This window comes from Lutjanus erythropterus, chromosome 16 (assembly GCF_056507025.1).
Source record: "Lutjanus erythropterus isolate fLutEry1 chromosome 16, fLutEry1.hap2, whole genome shotgun sequence".
NCBI classification, from domain to species: Eukaryota; Metazoa; Chordata; class Actinopteri; order Lutjaniformes; family Lutjanidae; genus Lutjanus; species Lutjanus erythropterus.
Window position 1 is genome coordinate 18,510,432 of NC_139332.1, and position 17,881 is coordinate 18,528,312.

Below are 17,881 nucleotides of genomic sequence, written 5' to 3' on the forward strand. Positions count from 1 at the left end.
CCCAATCTGTTAATACCAGACATTAATTGGTACAATATAATTAGTTAACGTGCACTTATGTTACTCCAGTTAAACGACATACATTCGATAGCAACGATCCAGATACAAGCATCAAGTGTAAACAGGAAAGAGGAACACTGATCCATTCTCTTTGGGAATGTGCTAAAATAAATGAGTTTCGGGGGGAAATCAATGTGGCTGTTGCAGAGATTTTTATCTCTAAAATTACTCCTCTTTATATAAATTTGCAGTGTAACCTCCTAGTTCTAGACATTGTGGGACAAATGAAGATGGGAAAGGGGTGCTTGGATATGTATATATTCACATATATTTTATATCATTAAAAATGACTGACAATTGAGCGTGAACTGAGCCTTCAAAATTAATTTCTATTGACTTGCAGTAGTTGGGTGACCTCAAATTAATAAATGTTTAAATTCTTAAAAAACAAATACAGGATCCTAAAAGTGACTCTCTCATGCAAAAACATACAAATCAAAGCAAAATGATTCAATACCACATCCAATACAGGGCATCTCATCAAGATTTTTTCAAGCACGGGCATTAGACCTACCTCAAAGAAGTAGAGTAATTCAATGGAGTTTCAACGTCTGGTGTTAAGATGCAACTGATGCAACATCACATTTAAAGTAATTCATGAATTACAAGGGTTAAGATACTATCAAGACTTTAGCTCCACTTCCTGTTTAATTCCAGTTGCAGCAGCTAAGATCGCCACCTGTTGGACAGGAGCTCTGACTCATCTGATAAACACTTTACTCTTCTGTCTTTTGATGATAAATAGGAAGGTTGACACCTGATGTAAAAGGGTTTCTTTCATATTAAAAAGTGAGGTCAAATTACAGGATATTGTCTTCTCTCCTTGTGCTCGTGGCCTTAATCATCACTGTCCCTTCTGTAATTTGCCTGAAAAGTATAAAGTGTGAATATGACCACAAGGTGGCAGTCAGCTCATCCATAAAAATATGAACACATACAACCCCAGGCCTTTTCTATTATATCTGATTACAGAAGTGACAGCTGAATAATCAGAATACATTTTCCTGTTTCTGTAGGGTGAAAGGGATTAGGCCTATTTTTCTGGCATGCTCCAAAGAGTGCAGGAGGTCTGGGAAAATACTAGAAGTACTTCATTTTAGTATTTTTTGTTTAGAAATGTTTTCTCCATCTTTGTCTCCTTGATATTTTAAGCTAGTCAGTAAAGCAAACAGCGGAAGATTCATCAGTTCCGGTTTGATATTTAATTAATACCCTACAATGGATTACAAAGGCACATTTGTCAGATAAGACAGACTGAACCAAACATCCACGTAAAACAACTGAAATGCAGACAGATTTGGTTTCAGAACTACATATTTCTATTCTACACCATCAAGTCACAATATTGCACCACTACTGCCTCCTCTGAATGTGTTTGTGTGCATGAAAAACAGAAATAAACAGTTTGTGTGTGTCATTGTGACAGAGAGGTTAAATGCGTTGAAGGTGTCTTTTCAGTCCAACCATTACATGAACATGCAAATGACCGTGATTGTGTGCACAGCATGTGTCAGTCAGATCGCTGTGCGAGGTTAGTTCTGATTGGCAGCGCTGTGTCGATCCAGTGGTTTGGGTTTTTGATCATGGAGGTCCACACAGCGACCTCCTCTTCTGTGGAGTCCATCCAGCTGACGGCCTCCCCGTAACTTTGACCTGGCATTATAAAAAATAGACAAATATCAGTATTTATGTCGAAAACATTACCAACAACTGACCACTGTTCATGTGTGTATAAGCGCAGATACTGCACTGTACTTGCTTTGATCATAGGCTCCTAATCTATGGCGCAAGTAGAGCCAATGCATTCCCATTATTCAATTAGTGGAAACAAAGTTATGGTTTTGCTGCCCCACTTTTTGTATTTCTAAAAATAAACTTATCACAGCAATCAGATGATTATATTTAAACACTCTATATCAAAGATGATTTTATTATTTTCAGCTTACTAACAAAACAAGTAAAAATACCAATTTTTGGACCACTGATTGTGCGTCACAGCATGCTTTAGCTGTCGATCACATTAACCAATCCAAGACAATCACCACACCCACTGATCCACCTTGCGTTTGGCATTTATTATTTGAATTTCAACTGAGGGTGTAAAATACTAAACTAAGGGTGCAATGCGGGCTTCTGCACCATCGTAAAACCAGACCTGGTCTCGTTTGTCATGTCTCTGTGTGAATTTTTTGCCATGTCCTCAGCATTCATATCTATACAGCCAATTTGTTTATGATTTAATTGTTTACAAGGTCACTTCTTCATAGATCTAGACTCTTCATTTTGCTCTCAAAGTGCACCAGATTGATGCATTTAACTTTAAAAGGCACAAAATTTCCCCCTTTGTATCAAAGAGTCTGGGTATTATTTTGTATTACCCTGTTGATTTTATTGATTGAGATGCAGAGGGGGTAAACACACTAGAGGTATCTGTTTCTTGACTAACAAGGTTAGGTGCTACAGAAATGCTGGGCGAGGACCTACAGACCCCCTGCAGAACATGTATCTTTCCAAGTTTGCCCCCCATTAAAAAAAACAAAAACAAAACATAAACAGGTGCCAACTGCTACACTGAAAGGCAATTTATCGGTGTCCATGTGCTCCCTTCGGTGCAGGCTCACCTGGAGAAGCAGATGATTTTGCCACTTGATTAATATCCAAGAGATTGTGCCTGGCAGCCAAAAAGAGAAATCATGCCCCCCTAAACTGAAAGCACTAATTACAAACAATCCCTGTAGGCTCTTCCCTCTGAATACTACAACTTTATGTTAAAATCTAAAATAAACTGAAGATACCCAGTGCACAAAGGTGAGCTTCTCTCCTAAGTGCCAGCTGGTGCATTGCAAACCCCAGTAACACACTAGGATACTAAAATTGACAGTGTTTTATTATAACTTCACATTTAAAAACAATAAAGAGTGAACTATTTATTTTGCGAGTTGGCTAATCAAATTTTCTCTGTTTTTATGTTAGAATCTGTTTGAAAATCCATCTTAGTTAAACTCCCTGTGAGCCATGTGGGACAAGAACCTCAGGATTACCATGTCAGATGGACAACAGGGACTTACTGTACACTAGAACTTGATACAGTTTACTGTAGTGCAGGATTTAACACAAAGTCCATTTTACCAGTGCAAGACCAGCCTGACAGAGTGGATATATGCAACAGATGTAAACAAAACACCTGCTGACCATACATATTTTGTTATAGTTATCACAATTTTGGCCTGCAATATTTGATACACTCAGTGGGGTCTGAGGTAAAACAGTAAATCCTGATCCCGACACTGCATTTTTCAGAATTTCTTCTATGCATCCGTCCCTCTGCTTTCTAGGAAACTTATTTTCCTTAAATAAAAACGCCCATCTCACCTAAGGATTCATGAGACACTGCAGTAACCCAGACAACCCTTTTTAGAACATGTGACTGTATTGACTGAATTTCATTCTATGCATTTATTTATTTTTATTTTGTTCTTGGCCCCTTTTTGATAGAGACAGATGAAGGGAAGACAGAATAGGGGGAGAGAGAGATGGGATGACATGCAAAAAGCAACAAGCTGAAAATGAACCCAGGCCACTGCAGAGACCTGCCAGGTGAGCTACCAAGCTGGCCTTATTTACTTATTTATTTATTTTCCCTCCCCTGTCCTGGTATGAATGTGTATAAATGAGACTCCAGGGTAGGCAGATGGGGGAGAGGGTTCGACCTCCATGTGTGGAAGGGACCCAGAAGTGCGTGGGAGCGTGGGCAGGTGGGAGTGGGCTGGAGTGGACAACTACAGAACACTGTTAACATTACTGTCAGTTGTGTATGTCGGTAATTTGTGTGCAAAACATAATAAAGAGATTTACAGTAAGAAAGACCACATCAAAGTTGTCACTTCCCACCACTCTACTGACATCATCTTCCTACAGGAAACTCACAAAGAGACAGAGGCCGCCGCACTGTCATCTGTGGTTTGATCTTGAGTGCTTCACATTTCTCGTCAAGCACAACAACTCCAGCCATGAGCAAAACAATACCATCGATATTGAGGCAAACTAAAATATCTATTTTCTGCATTGCTCACATGTAAAACTTGATTAGTGATGCATGCTTCATGCCGTTTGCCTTCTTTTTGGTGGATTTCAAAAGGAATCGGCCCAACGTGGGATATTTAACAATGCACAGTAACATTGAGACGCACTGGTAATCTAGAAATGACCTCACTCTGATGACACGACCATCTGAAATGCCTGAAATGCCACCAGGACAAAATGCAGAGTGAAGCACTGGACTGAAATACCGTCACCATACCACTCCTAAACATCACCACTGTAGATGGAGCATAAAACTGCTTTTATGGCACCCTCTACAAAGCTGATCATAAAATAAACCAACCAGTCAAACATCCTCTTTAATGTCATAACCCCTCACACAGCAACTGCTGCCCTCCTACAAACCTACAAAATATCAGGAGACAAATGAAATAGGGTTGAATCTCTAATCTCTCTCTAATCAGCACAGAATAGCTAAATTTTAAAATGAGATCCACAAGCTTTTAGTCGTCACATTATAAGCCTCTTTGTCAGAGCGAGTCAAGCCTCCAGTTACCTACTGATTTATAGAAGACAGGCGAAGACAAACATGTGAGTGAGATAATTTAAAAAGCACACTGGACAACAACAGCCCAGAACTGAGAGGTGCTTGATAAGAGATAAGATCCTCTGTCTAGACCAGGCTGGTATTCACAAGGACTGCAACAGACGAGAACAAACCCTAACCAATAAAACTGGCCACTGTTTTCAGAACAAGCTAACGATAAGAGTGTTGTCCCCTATCTAGTTGCCTATTACATCATCTGTCACAATCCACCATGCAATTTTGCATTTAAAAGACATCTAATAGACGTCTATAGACCTGACATTTAGACTAGAACCCAGCTAAATTTGAGCTGTCAATGAAGGTTTGGTAGACATCTAACCATAATATAAGTACAGCCTAGCCATCAATTAGACAGCTATTAAATAACTACATATTAATCTCTGTCTTCATAGTTGATTTTATTAACATGATAAAATGGCATACATCCCACAGACTGTGGGAAAAAGCTTCAGTTTTAACACTGTTTTGACTAGAAGTGGGACAAACATAGCCAAGCCACTGAAATGATAGTAACTCACTTACTCGGTTTCATTGGATGGGCTTCAAGCAGACTACACATACCTGGTCCAAGTTAGACCTAAATCATATATATATAGATGTATAGACCATGTCAATAAAATGATACTATGAACATGATGGGATATTATCTATTTCACAAGCTACATAAGCAAAAACTACAATGAAACGATTTGGCTAGAAGTTGCCTACAAATAGTTGGTCCAGTCGGGAGCTAAATCTTGGCTTTGTATGGATCATGTCAGAAATTGAACCAGACACTTTGTAATCACTGTTAGATTTGCTTATGTGATGGAATATCATACATCTCAAAAGCTGCATGGGCAAAAACTAAATTTAACCAATTGTCCAATATTCTATACCCACTTCATGAAAGCTCATATATAGATGTTAATCTCTGTGAGTCCCTGCTCCTGTAAAACATCCATTTTCATTCATTCATTTGATCTTTATTTAAGCCGTGACGAACATTGAGGTTTTCCTCATTTTTAATAAAAAATAATAAATTAAATAAACAAATACAAACCTCAAAACAACTGCAATTGTTTTGAGATTTTATATTTGTAAAAGCAAAAACAAATATTTGTTTGCAAGCTGCAATCTATGTTTTATGTTAGCAATGTTATGTTAGCTCCACGGATGTCACCAAAATTACACAAACAAGAATCTACACAGTAAACAGCCTCCAGGCTTGTGTAACCCTGTACAGAATCTGAATCCTTGATGAAGCTCAGTTTGTATGTTTGTGTGTGCAGCTGTGCACTTAGTAAGAGCTAAATGGTGAGTCTGGAAACTGGCTGGACATAAGTAATGGCGCGAAGAGACGCTCACCGGTTCCACAGCTCAGACGAATCCCTCCCAGGACGTGTGTTTTTAACCCTTCACGCTGCCAGACAGTCAGTTCAGCACAGGCCTCTTTCAGGTCGCTGGTGTGAAAGCCATCGTACACCATGGTGTGGTTATAGGTCGGGCTGATGGAGCGCTTCACCATCCGAGTCTTCTGACCACTCTGCCGACTTGCATCTGGGAGTATGTAGCTTGTGGGGTGCAGATTATGAGTATGAGACAATTCATTTCAGATTAAAACCAGAATTTGGTTAAATATTGATGTTGAGGGTATACACATACAGATCTGATGTTTTTAAGAACATTTTAAGGCTATATGTATAAGTGGAGGGAGTTTTGTTTCCCTCATTCTGTGTACTTAGGTGATTTGGTAACTTGGTGGCAGCACAACAAACTATAAACAAAATACTGACGTATTATGACCTTAAAAAGGTCGTTATGCCAAGCATGTGAGCAAACACTTCCCTGTTGACACACCCAGCAGTTACAGAGCAGCATTGTGATTCATTTGGAGCCGAGTCTAACATTCACTCTTCTTTTAGCTCTGCTTTGGTCTCCACCAACTCCTGGAGGAAATATCAGGATCTTGAACTGCTAAATGCTCTATTTGCTTCACCAGCTACTTGCTAATTTGGCCCTTGGGTGCAGATCTGAGGTCTGTAGGTTGAGCCATTGTTAATATAAGATATTGATTATAGCAGCTTTGAGTTTGGAGAAGGATTATCATATAAAGATGCACATGAAGGTGGATAAAAATAAAAATGCTAGGTTGCTAGGTTGTATAACTGATAACAAAATATCAGGAAATATGTTGCAGAACTGACACACCTTCTTACAAAGGAGTCTATAGGGCCCCCTTTGTTGGACAGGAGACCTTGAGCCTCCCGAAGCCAGATGTGAAGCTCTCCTGTCAGAGGCAGACCGCCACCTAACACACACACACACACACACACACACACACACAATATATATTCGAGACAAATGTGATTGAGTTAAGACATAACCTGCATTTATGATGTCTGTGCTCTGCTCACCTTCAAATCCATCTGGGATGAACTTAATAGAGAGCAAGATGGTCCCACGGCTGTTAATGGAGTCTGGACTCAAATGAACCTGTGATGGGGGCAAAGGGGGGAGCAGAAACGAGAAAAAGATACAGGCAAAGGAAAAGAAACAAGAAGAAAGAGAAAGAAAAATCAGGGGAGAGGGAGGCAGAAGTGTGGAAGCAGGAAAAGATTAAGGTTACATAAAACCTTAGTTGAAATTCACAGCATGTCTTCGTCTCCCTTCAGCTCTCCCAGACACAAGAGACACTCCTCTCTGTATTCTGTGTCTCCAACAAAGCTGCCAAAACTGCTGTCACACAGACACTCAGATACTAAACAAATGTAGATGCAGGCAGCATACTGTTTCGGTAAATATTTGTCTGGGAGTATTCAAACTCGCATGCTAATTTATGTGACTACATGATTGTGTATTTGCATTAAAGCGCTTTGTTTCTGTTTTCCCCTACCCGCGGCTGCAGGTCTTGCCACAGAGGCTGAGTGCAGGTCCAGTCCCAGAGACCCAGAGACACCTCCACCTCCCCCAGAAACACGTTCCTGCTCAGGGGCTCGGCGTGCCACACAGACAGGTTCAAGGTCCGGCTCCTGAGTTCTCCAATCCGCACTTTATACTACAAGAAAAGAACCAGGGGTCGTATCGCAGAAATGTACGACTTGCGTTAAGATAGGAAGAGCCTAAATAGGAATTTTCCCATGTTCCCTATGGAAGCAAATCCTAATTAACATCAGGAATTGTGTCTTAACTTACTTCATCCTATCTTATCTCAGGGTAAGAAATACTAAATACTCAATCCAACATCACTTGACAACTTTTATGCCTGTTACCTAGCAACCAACACCACTATTCTCATCTTGTCTAAGTAATTAACTTGGTAACTGTTGTTTTTTTTTTGTTTTTTTTTCTCACTGAAACATACAAAAACAAAGACATTCTTTTTGGGAAATTTACAACAATGCACCTAACTTTAGGATAACTGTTCAGCTGTCCTTATTTTCACTTTTTCACCTGTAGTACCTAAATTACTATCTAGCTAATGGTAACAAATGGTAGTTTTCCCAAACAGCAGCTAACAGCAGTGCTCACTAACAGTAGCCACAGTAGTGTTAGAGAACACTAGCAAAAGGTAGAGTAAGGTAGCCAACTTTTTAAATTCATATGTTTTTAAAAATGGATGCTGGTTACGGGAGTAACTGTGTCTGCTAAGTAAGCCCACTGTGCTTCGTTTATGTACCAAGTTAGTGTTTTTGTCAGTTTTTCAGAAAGAACATCTGGGGTTCTCTACAGATGTTATCAACACCTCTAACACAGAGGTTCAGCAGGGGCCGTGGTTTTGATTCCTCTATGCATCTTCACCCAACTCTCTCTCTTATTTCCTGTCTATCTTCAAGCTGTCCTATTGATTAAAGGCCAAAAAGCCCAATAAAGTGTGCTGGTTCCTAGGTAGGAGACATTAAAATTGATAAGCAATATTGTATTGAGTATTTAGGATTTCCTAACCTGAGAAGAAAGATGAGGTAGGATAAGTTTATTAGGGCTTGCTTCTGTGATACCAAATCTGTAATACCAAATTGGAAAAGAATCACAATTTTAGACCTTTCCTGTCTTAAGATGGGAAGTCTCTGTTATACAGCCCCAGAATCAGACATGTAACACATGAAAGGATGGAAGGGGAAAGAGCAGGACGAAGCATAACATGTTTTCTGCCAACATGAGAAGTAAACATAAATTTGGTCATTTATGGAAAGGATATCTTCAAGACTGGAGAAATAAGTGACTGCAGCACGTGTTGCAGGACACGTGGACGAGAGCTGATGGAAAAATGTGCAGATGGGGGATTTCTGTGAAGGCTACCACTTATTATGTAAACGAGAGTGTCTCACTCGGAGCGTCTGATCATAGACTGGGTTTAGTGTCTTCTTCTTCACTGACGTTTTCTTCTTACTATGACTCGACTTGTCCGGCAACAGATAGGCTTTTACATATCTGTGAAAAACACACACACACACGCACGCACACACACACACACACACACACACACACACACGCACACAGTCCTTTGACTGATTTTGTATGTGACTCTGTTGCTGCAGGATACACATTCACATGCACCGTCACTTACGGGTCGGAGCGGTTCTTGCGTGCTGAGGCGATGTCCTCACAGCGATACACTTTAACGTGCAGCTCCTCCTTCTGGGTGTCGTAAACCAATGAGAATTGGATGCGGCCCCTCACCTCCACCACTCCGAAGTCCCCCGAGCTGAACAGACTCATCATGCTTCCACTGAGCTATAACACACACACACACACACACACAAAGAGCAGCGATCGGCTCCTACGTCATTGTCCAAAGCTGAGTCATCTTGCGTCGCTGGATAGCCAATTAATCAAATGTGTGAGTGTGTGCATGCACGTATGCCTGCGTAAGTGTGTGCGTGTGTGTGTGTGTGCGTGCGTGCGTGTGTGTGAGTGTGAGTGTACCGTGTAGCCAGATTGAAGGCTGCCAGTGGAGCTGCTGGTTTTCAGAGAGGCTGGATCTGGTTCTGTCAGGCTGCTGCTCAGAGAGTCAGTGTCCCCATTGTGACCATCAAAGTCTTCCTAAACACACACACACACACACACACACACACACACACACACACACACACACACACACACACACACACACACACTCAAAATTCTCAGATACAGCGTCACTACTGATCATTTATCAACACTCTTTATATATCATACTCTTTAACAATTTTATTATACCATACAATTGCATGTAAAAGTTAAATAAGAAAAAAAATGTGATTGATTTATACATTTTAATAAATAAAAAAACACTGACTTCACATTGCTGGGGGTGTCTTCGAATTGAGCTCAACAGTGACCACCCACTTTTTGTAGAGGTTTCAAAAGTGAATTCAGAAACTAGTCATCCAATAAACCACTGCCACTTTTTAAAAATTTAACCTGTCATTGTTATTGTTTCTATTCTTAACTAGACGAGCGCACTCAGTAGAGTGCATATCTCAACCAGACAACAGATGGTGAAGCACTTACTGCAATGCTAACACAACTGCCAGATGTAACCAAGAGAGATTTATCAACCAACTGCCAACATGAACATGAACCCCACATACGTTATCCTGAGCTGAAATACAACTTCAGACTGTGGCAGCTGTTGATCACTTCCAGCTTCCAGCAATTAAGAAGACTGAGTATGGTCAAAAACGTGTTTAGTGAGGTCACAATGACCTTGACGTTTGAACACCAAAATTCATCCCTGAGTCCAACTGGTCATTTGTGCCAAGTTTGAAGAGATTCACAAGACTTGTGGCCACGGCTGTTGCCAGCATGGAGCATACAGTCAACGTACGGTGTACAAAAAAAATTAGGCTGATCAGTCAAGTAGTATGCGAGATTATCCCCAGACAAGATGGAGGTCAGTTGATCAAGTATGCACACACGCAAACCTGGAAATGATAGCATGATCCCCAGGCAGGCTTAATAATAATGGTGTTGTAATACACTGTAGTTTGTATTTTGTGTGCATATTCACTGCAGCATAAACATCACGAATAAGGTTCAATTTTTGCAGAGTCAACCCTGAAGAAGAGGAACAGTCAAATACAATTTGCAAACATGGCAACACAGGAGGAAGTTGTAATAATGTATTTCATGAGAAAGAGGCAAAAGTGGAGGCAGCGTTGTACATGAAGGTGTGGCCATTAAATACATCACAACATGTGGATGGAGACTTTTTTTTTCACTGTCTATTTGACGACCAACATCCTTTACAATACTATTGGATTTTTTTTAAACTTCTTCGTCATGTGCTATGGTCATTGCTTGCTTGAACTACTGGCTACACAGACTACCTAGCTCCAACAATCACAGACATTACTGTTACACTCTAGGATTGTGGGCAATGTATCACTTCTCCATTACCATCAGGAATAAAACATGTTTTTCTTAAAACAAGGTTGATATTGTACATATTTCTGGCTTTTACAGGAACATATAACACCTTCTCACAATCTCATAGCTCATGGTAAGTCTACCGTCAGATGCTTAATAATTCAAAATCCTCGACTCAGAATATGAACGCTCACTTCCAGAACCTCACTGTTGAGCTCTACAGGAGGCGAAATAAGTTTTGTAGAAGCCAGTTTACCAAGACTATTAGTGGTGTAAATCTGTGAGTGTGGGTGTGTGTTATAATCACCTCTGGTTCCTCTGAGTGGCCATTACTTCTCCTTTCGGACTCTACGAGCAGAACAATGAGTTAATAATAACTCTAAGAGACAGTTAGAGAGGTACAGAGGCATTGAGAGAGGAGAAGCTTTCCTACCTTTGGATGAAATGGAATTATTGTGCTGGAGTCCCTGGAGTTGGAGATGATTATTTATGATTAGATGATTTGTTTTTTCAAACAGAGAAAAAAGAAACGCACATGTAAACACATGACAGACCTGTGCTACAGGACATCTTGTTCTGGGTGTAGGTGTTGGTTTCAGATTTCCTTGATTCCTGAAAACACAAAGAAGATATTGGGGAAATGCAACTACACACAGTAAATGATTTTTCCGTGACAGATGCCCTGCACTAACCCTTTACTCTCCTCCTCCCCCTCCTCTTCTTCTTCTTTGCTGTCTGTCAATCTACTCTCAGCCTCGGGAGAGGTGTTGCTGTTGTGGGAGGTCTCCTCTGTCTCGCCATTGAACAGTCCAGTCAGGGGTGAATCTGTCACCATGGCAACAACCACAGAACCATCACTGGGATATCCCTATAACAGTAGGAAATCAGCCCCACGTGCCTGTAACAGTAGCACTGCGTTAACTGAAAACAGACCTCTGTTCTTTGTCTTCCTGTGGCGTAAGGTGGCATGGACGAGGGTGCTGCCTGACCGGCTGCGATGGCGTTTGCTGCGCTCCTCATTGAACCATGCTCCAGACAGGGAGCGCAGACGTTGCGGGTCTGTCTCTGTCTGCTCGAGGATCCTGCAGCGTTGACACAGGGCCAAGTTAAGCAGCAAACAATCTCATCCTCCCATCGGCAAGAGTCAGCTGATGTCAGCTGACATCACAAAATAAACAGTCACCGTTGTCACGTCTGTCATGACACTTACTCAACTTGAAGGCGACAAAGACATGTGTCAATTCTGCTAATACAAGAACACACAAAATCTGACTTGCCAGGTTTCCATCAACATTAACAACAGGATGCTTTGAAACATGCACCATCCTGACAGCAGAGCTAAAACGAGGCAACTGTATAATTCATTTTCTATACAAAATTAATAGGGAATGATTGTGGTTATCATCATAGGTTAGCCACACTTGGCGAAACAACACCGCAACCTATTTGGTGGCAGGTCAGGCACAATTTGGCCCCATGGATGTGACTTGGGTGTAACTCGTTACAGCTGGGCGCCTTATGTGAAGTAATGGAAATGCAAAACATCATGGCAGAATTTGACAAATGGAAAAGTCCAATTTCAGGATCCCATCTCATCTTGAAGATGATTCATTATTTCAGCTGATATTGAGCTTACATGTTACCTATTATTAAAAAGTAGTTTTTCTACCTTAAACTACAACATACAGACAGGAGATGAATTAAACAAAGCCCCTGAATGAATGGCTGTAAAACAAAGAAAGCAGACGCTTTCTTACACGTGTGCTGGATGATAGAAGTCATTATCATCCTATCGTGTTGTCTGACAGGACTGCAACTTGTCGCCTTTGGATGGAAGGGTCACTGTAATTCTGCTCCTTTAATTTGTCACATGTCTGTATGTTCGTGTTAATTACTGGAGAAAACTGTCACCTAAAAACAGTCACCTCTGACCTTACACGTCCTTCATCAAGACGACGCAACTCCAAGTCCCGCTGTATGACCTGCAGGATGGTGGACTGCTCCTCTTCCGTCAGATGGCTCAAGTCCAGAGAAGAGTCAAACTGCCCGTCCTCCATCCCTGAGTGAGAAGCAAAACCACACTGCTTAAACAAGCAGACAGCAACTACTCATTTATAACTACAGCTGAATACGTAATATAAACAAACTAAATGACTATTGTCTAGTGTAAGACTGCTCTTATTGTTCTTGCCAAACCAGCGTTGCTGTCACATGTTGCATATGTCAACAAGTTTTGAGTAGATTTTTCCTGCTCAGAATGTTTCATTTGAATAATTCTTTAGGTCTGAAGAGGTAAAAGTGTCCAGTTTCTCACAAGAAACAAGCAAAGAAATGTAAAAACAAAATACATTATTTTGTGTAGTGGACAAATGTTTTTTTCCTCTTTCTTCTTCTTCCTTTGGGTTTATCCTGTCCTCCTGACACACAGGCCAGGAAACACATTGTAAAACCATTCAACCAACTTTGAAATCAAATCATGTGTCCTCCGGTGACTCTAGTACCTCAGTGGGTGAGGACACATGCTGTGTAAGGTACAGTAGGCTATTCCTGTCTGCCTTAATGACTTTCATCCCCTCCTGCTCCAAATGCCGTCTGCTGTAGACTGTTTGTAACTCTTTTCTTAGTTGATAGCATTTTCCAGTCTTTCTGGGCTGTGATTAATAAGCGGAATACAATTTCTCTTTAAATGCTCTTCTTTATTTCTCTTCTCTACTTTACTGTTGCACATAACAATAATAATAATAATAGTGTTACTTATATAGCACCTTTAAAAACAGAGTTTAAAAAGTGCTTTGACACACAAAACAAAAATGCAGGATACCCAGGAGGCAATATAACAACAGACAGTCAATTTAAATAAATTAAAGGAATAAAATGGATGGCAACCTCACATAATATTAATATAAATAAATACAAATACAAAACAGAAAAGAATTAAAAAAGATTAAAAAGATGTTATCAGATAAAGGCAAGTCTATAAAAATGTGTTTAAAGACGTGACTAAAAATATCACACTGCAACATAAATGTTAAACGTGTATGTCTACATAAAATTATCGATGCACATGGATTTCTTTCAGCCACTTCTCATGGCCCATACCAATAACATAATCACGACATTCACATTTTGTTATTTTAAAAAGAAGTTCATATAACCTGTAGTTGAGGGCATGAAAGCCAAAGATGTAGTGAGCAAAGACAAATGACTTAATATTCCATAGTTCTCAAACCAAGTTTAACTGGCATAACTGTTAAAAAAAAGAACAGTACTGCCTTAGAATTTAAATTAAACGCTTTGGAAATTTCTCAAATCAGATATTTTTATAGCTGATATTTATTGTCTAATGTATGCTGATACAATAAATATATGTTTATGTAACCCTCATTAAAATAATAGTTGGAGTCGCTGATGACAATGAAATGAGGGTGTTTTAAGAGTAAATTTAATTCTATAATAATGTCAAAAAATAATGCTGCGGAAATATTCCTTCTGAGATATATAATGCATACAATAAACTACATGGCTCAATGAGAAACATCAGATTTAGCACTGTAACTGGAGCAACTGAAATAACCCCAAAATGTAAAGTCTACAGTAACTTCAGGTACTTTTTTAAAACTACAAAATAATACTGTTTAAGCTGTCACTATCTGATTTAACACTGAGGGGCGTGATGTTAAAAAAAAAACAAAAAACAAAAAAACCTGCTGTACTACAATATAATTAATTTATGTCTTTGTGTGAGTGAGTGAGTGAGTGAGTGTCTGTGTTCACTGCCTGGAGGCTACTTACCTTTAAGTAATTAGCGCATGCGCAAAGCGCCTCTCCTGTTCGAGCGGTTAGGAGTTTGTCAAACAGGATATCAGACATGAAACGAGTGTACCAGAGCTTTAACAGCTGACACCTAAACAACACAGACATAATTATATCACAGCGTGCAGTATACAATACATAGAGTCATATTAACGGTATTAAAGTAAAGTTTGCAGTGATGTACTCATCTAAAATTGATTGAAATTGTGGCTTTTCTTGTGTTTTATTTACATAAAAAAGCTATAAATTTTATACTTTATTTTGAAAGATTATTTAAGCGTTTAGTCATGATTATGTAGGTCGATATGAAGTTTCCCTTTAGGAAAAATAGGCCCATGCTGCACTTTCCTCATCATGAACACCGCGAGAGAGAGGACACCTGTCGCCACTTTACTCTCTTTGGTTAATCTCACAGGTTAAACTCTCCCCTCTCACGTTCATTAAAAAATACACACACGAACCAACATTTAAAAAAAAATAATAATAAATCCAAGAGTGTGTTACCTTACTTGACAGCGTCCACCGGTTCCATCTGTGAAAAGTTGGGAGAAAAGTTGTCCTGTGTGCGTCGAGCCGTGTGTGCAGAGTAAACGCAGTGAACACGCCCTCCTGTGCAGTCCGCACAGGGGCTGTGGTCAGCTGAGAGCGCAGTGTGAACACACGGAACAAACACAAAAAATACAGTGTGTGTGTGTGTGTGTGTGTGTGTGAAGGAATGTCAGATTAGTACTGTGTGTTTATTTGACTCTGTGATATGACTCACACACACACACGGATGTTTTATAAAGTAGCAGGGTGGAGGTGGGATGTAAAACTTTCTTTCTTGTAGCTGTCCACACCTGCTAAACACACACGGCTGCACCTACTGCACTGCACACATACACACACACACGCACACATATATACTCCACAAGATGAAAAATATGAACTTTGGGTTTTACTTCCATTTTGTTAGCTTAAATAAATTATCGATAAGACTTTTTCTGCACACATAAAGGGTTTATTTCTCTCAAATATTGTTCATGATTTTGCTGATATCCATGTCAGTGAGCACTTCCACTTTTGCAAGATAATATACATAAACATAATTATTGCACAGGTGTGCCTTGGACTGGTCACAATAAAAGGTCACTCCAAAATGTGCAGTTTTATCTTCAAAAAAGATAGATATTATCCACTTTACTATGGATATCTCTCATAGGGCAAGAATATCAGAGAAAGCCAATGGGAGGCAGAGCAGGGTGAGTCATGCCTCTGTCCTCCTGGGGCAAAAATGGTGTCTGCTGCTGATTATTCTCTCTTTAGCTTTAAAAAGGCAAAAATCTCTGTCTGAATACTCAGCACTGAACTGAAGGCTTCACGTACTGGTACAGATAATATTTTTCAAGGAAGGCAAAGGCAGGACCTTCCCTACTTGGCCTCTGATTGGCTTCCCCTAATATTTGTAACCTAACACTAACCAATCACTACTCATGCCTAAACCTAACTAACACAACAATTAAAGGAACGAGCCAATCAGAGGCAGAGGATGACGGGTCATGACTTTGCCTTCCAGGGAAAGATTTGCTATCTGTAAGCCTATGTGAAGTAGCCATAGTTCTGTGCCTTATAAATGTCTTTTGTCAAGATAAAACTGTACATTTGGCTATTTCACACAGATACCTTTTTTCTCCCGGGAGGACAAAGTCATGACCCAGCCTACTCTGCCTCTGACTGGCTAACACTTGTCACCCTCCTTGGTTGGGTTGGTCAGCTTTAGGCATGAGTAGTGATTGGTTAGATTTAGGGCAAGAATATCTGGTTAAGCCAATCAGAGGCAGATTAGAGTGGGCCATGACTTTGCCCTCCTGGGGAACAGAAATTGGTATCTGTAGCCCTTTGCTCACTAACACAGATTTTAACAAATTTGTGAACACAATTTGAGAGAAATAAACTTTTTGTGTTCCAAAGAAGAGTTTTCTATGGGTCTGAAAAATGGGAGCAAAAATAAAAGTGTTGCGTTTATATTTTTTGAGTGTACAAACAGAGGTCTTTGCTTGTGGAAGCGAGAATAACCAGCCACATGAAATCTGCCTCAACTTTCTGGTGTGGACTTGTGGTGATGTGTATGTGTGCTAGACATCCCTGTCTCTCATTGGAAGTGTGTTTGTGTGTGTTGGGGGAGGGTGAACTCAGAGTGTAAAAGACCTGTATTCAGTCCTGTCCTTTGTCAACAGACTTGGATGACAGCCACAGTCTGCCCTGTTGGGGAAGTTTTTTTGTGTGGGCTTATTCAAGCCTGTATAGGTCCTGGCTCAGACAGCAACTGGTGCATCCAACCAGCCATCCTGCTGCTCCCCTAAAGGCCTCCACCAGCACCTTGTCCCTGTGGACATTCAGATATGCAAGGATTAATGGGTGATTCTTATCTGCAGATACCGGGAGTGTGTCTCTGGCCCAGGTTACAGCTGAATCAGTTCTCTCTCTCTCTGCAGGTGTGACCAAATACACACTCAACACAAACTGTACAATCTCCTGCAGTGATTAGCTGTTACCAATCCCTCATTTGCATTAATGAAAGCAGACATGGCAGGTTTTTATCCTTAGTTTATTCAGGCTGCCAGCCTTTTTAAAGCATTTTAATTTGAATGGCATCACAAAAAAATCAAACATATTCATACTGATCATCTTAAAGGACCAGTGTGTAGGATTATGTCGTCTCCACCAGTGAGCTTCCAGACTATAAATACTTTGCCTGATCCTTCCCTTACAAACATGCAGAAGAAACTACAATGGCCATGAAACTTGCAAAAAAGTCTGTATCTATAGCCAGTGATTGGTTTGTTCACTCTGGGCTACTGTAGAAACATAGTGGTGCAAAATGGAGGCTGCAGAGGAAGATGACCTGTGCCCTCTGTATATATGAACGGCTCATTCCAAGTTCACAAAAACACATATGTTCTTATTGTCAGGTAATTATACATTAATGAAAACATACTTATGAATATCAGATTTAGAGCCAGACTGATATAGCTGACAGCTGATGTTATT

The 17,881-nt window shown here is 40.2% G+C and overlaps 1 protein-coding gene across 2 annotated transcripts; it reads right to left on the reverse strand.

Moving 5' to 3' along the window:
• Positions 1-1,247: 1,247 nt before the first annotated feature.
• Positions 1,248-15,508, reverse strand: sytl1 (synaptotagmin-like 1). Of its 2 annotated transcripts, XM_084739800.1 has the most exons (16): positions 15,356-15,508; positions 14,831-14,942; positions 12,971-13,097; positions 11,972-12,120; positions 11,731-11,863; positions 11,593-11,650; positions 11,472-11,505; positions 11,346-11,386; positions 9,614-9,730; positions 9,255-9,421; positions 9,016-9,118; positions 7,584-7,745; positions 7,105-7,183; positions 6,899-6,998; positions 6,056-6,261; positions 1,248-1,713 (listed from the first exon to the last, which is right to left on the reverse strand). In XM_084739800.1, exons 3-16 carry the CDS (start codon positions 13,093-13,095, stop codon positions 1,571-1,573), a joined length of 1,617 nt encoding a protein of 538 aa, XP_084595926.1. In that variant the 5' UTR covers positions 13,096-13,097; positions 14,831-14,942; positions 15,356-15,508; the 3' UTR covers positions 1,248-1,570. The 2 variants fall into 2 exon arrangements, with proteins under 2 accessions (XP_084595926.1, XP_084595927.1); XM_084739801.1 differs by lacking the exons at positions 14,831-14,942; positions 15,356-15,508 and having other exon boundaries at positions 12,971-13,115.
• Between the last annotated feature and the right edge of the window lie 2,373 nt (positions 15,509-17,881).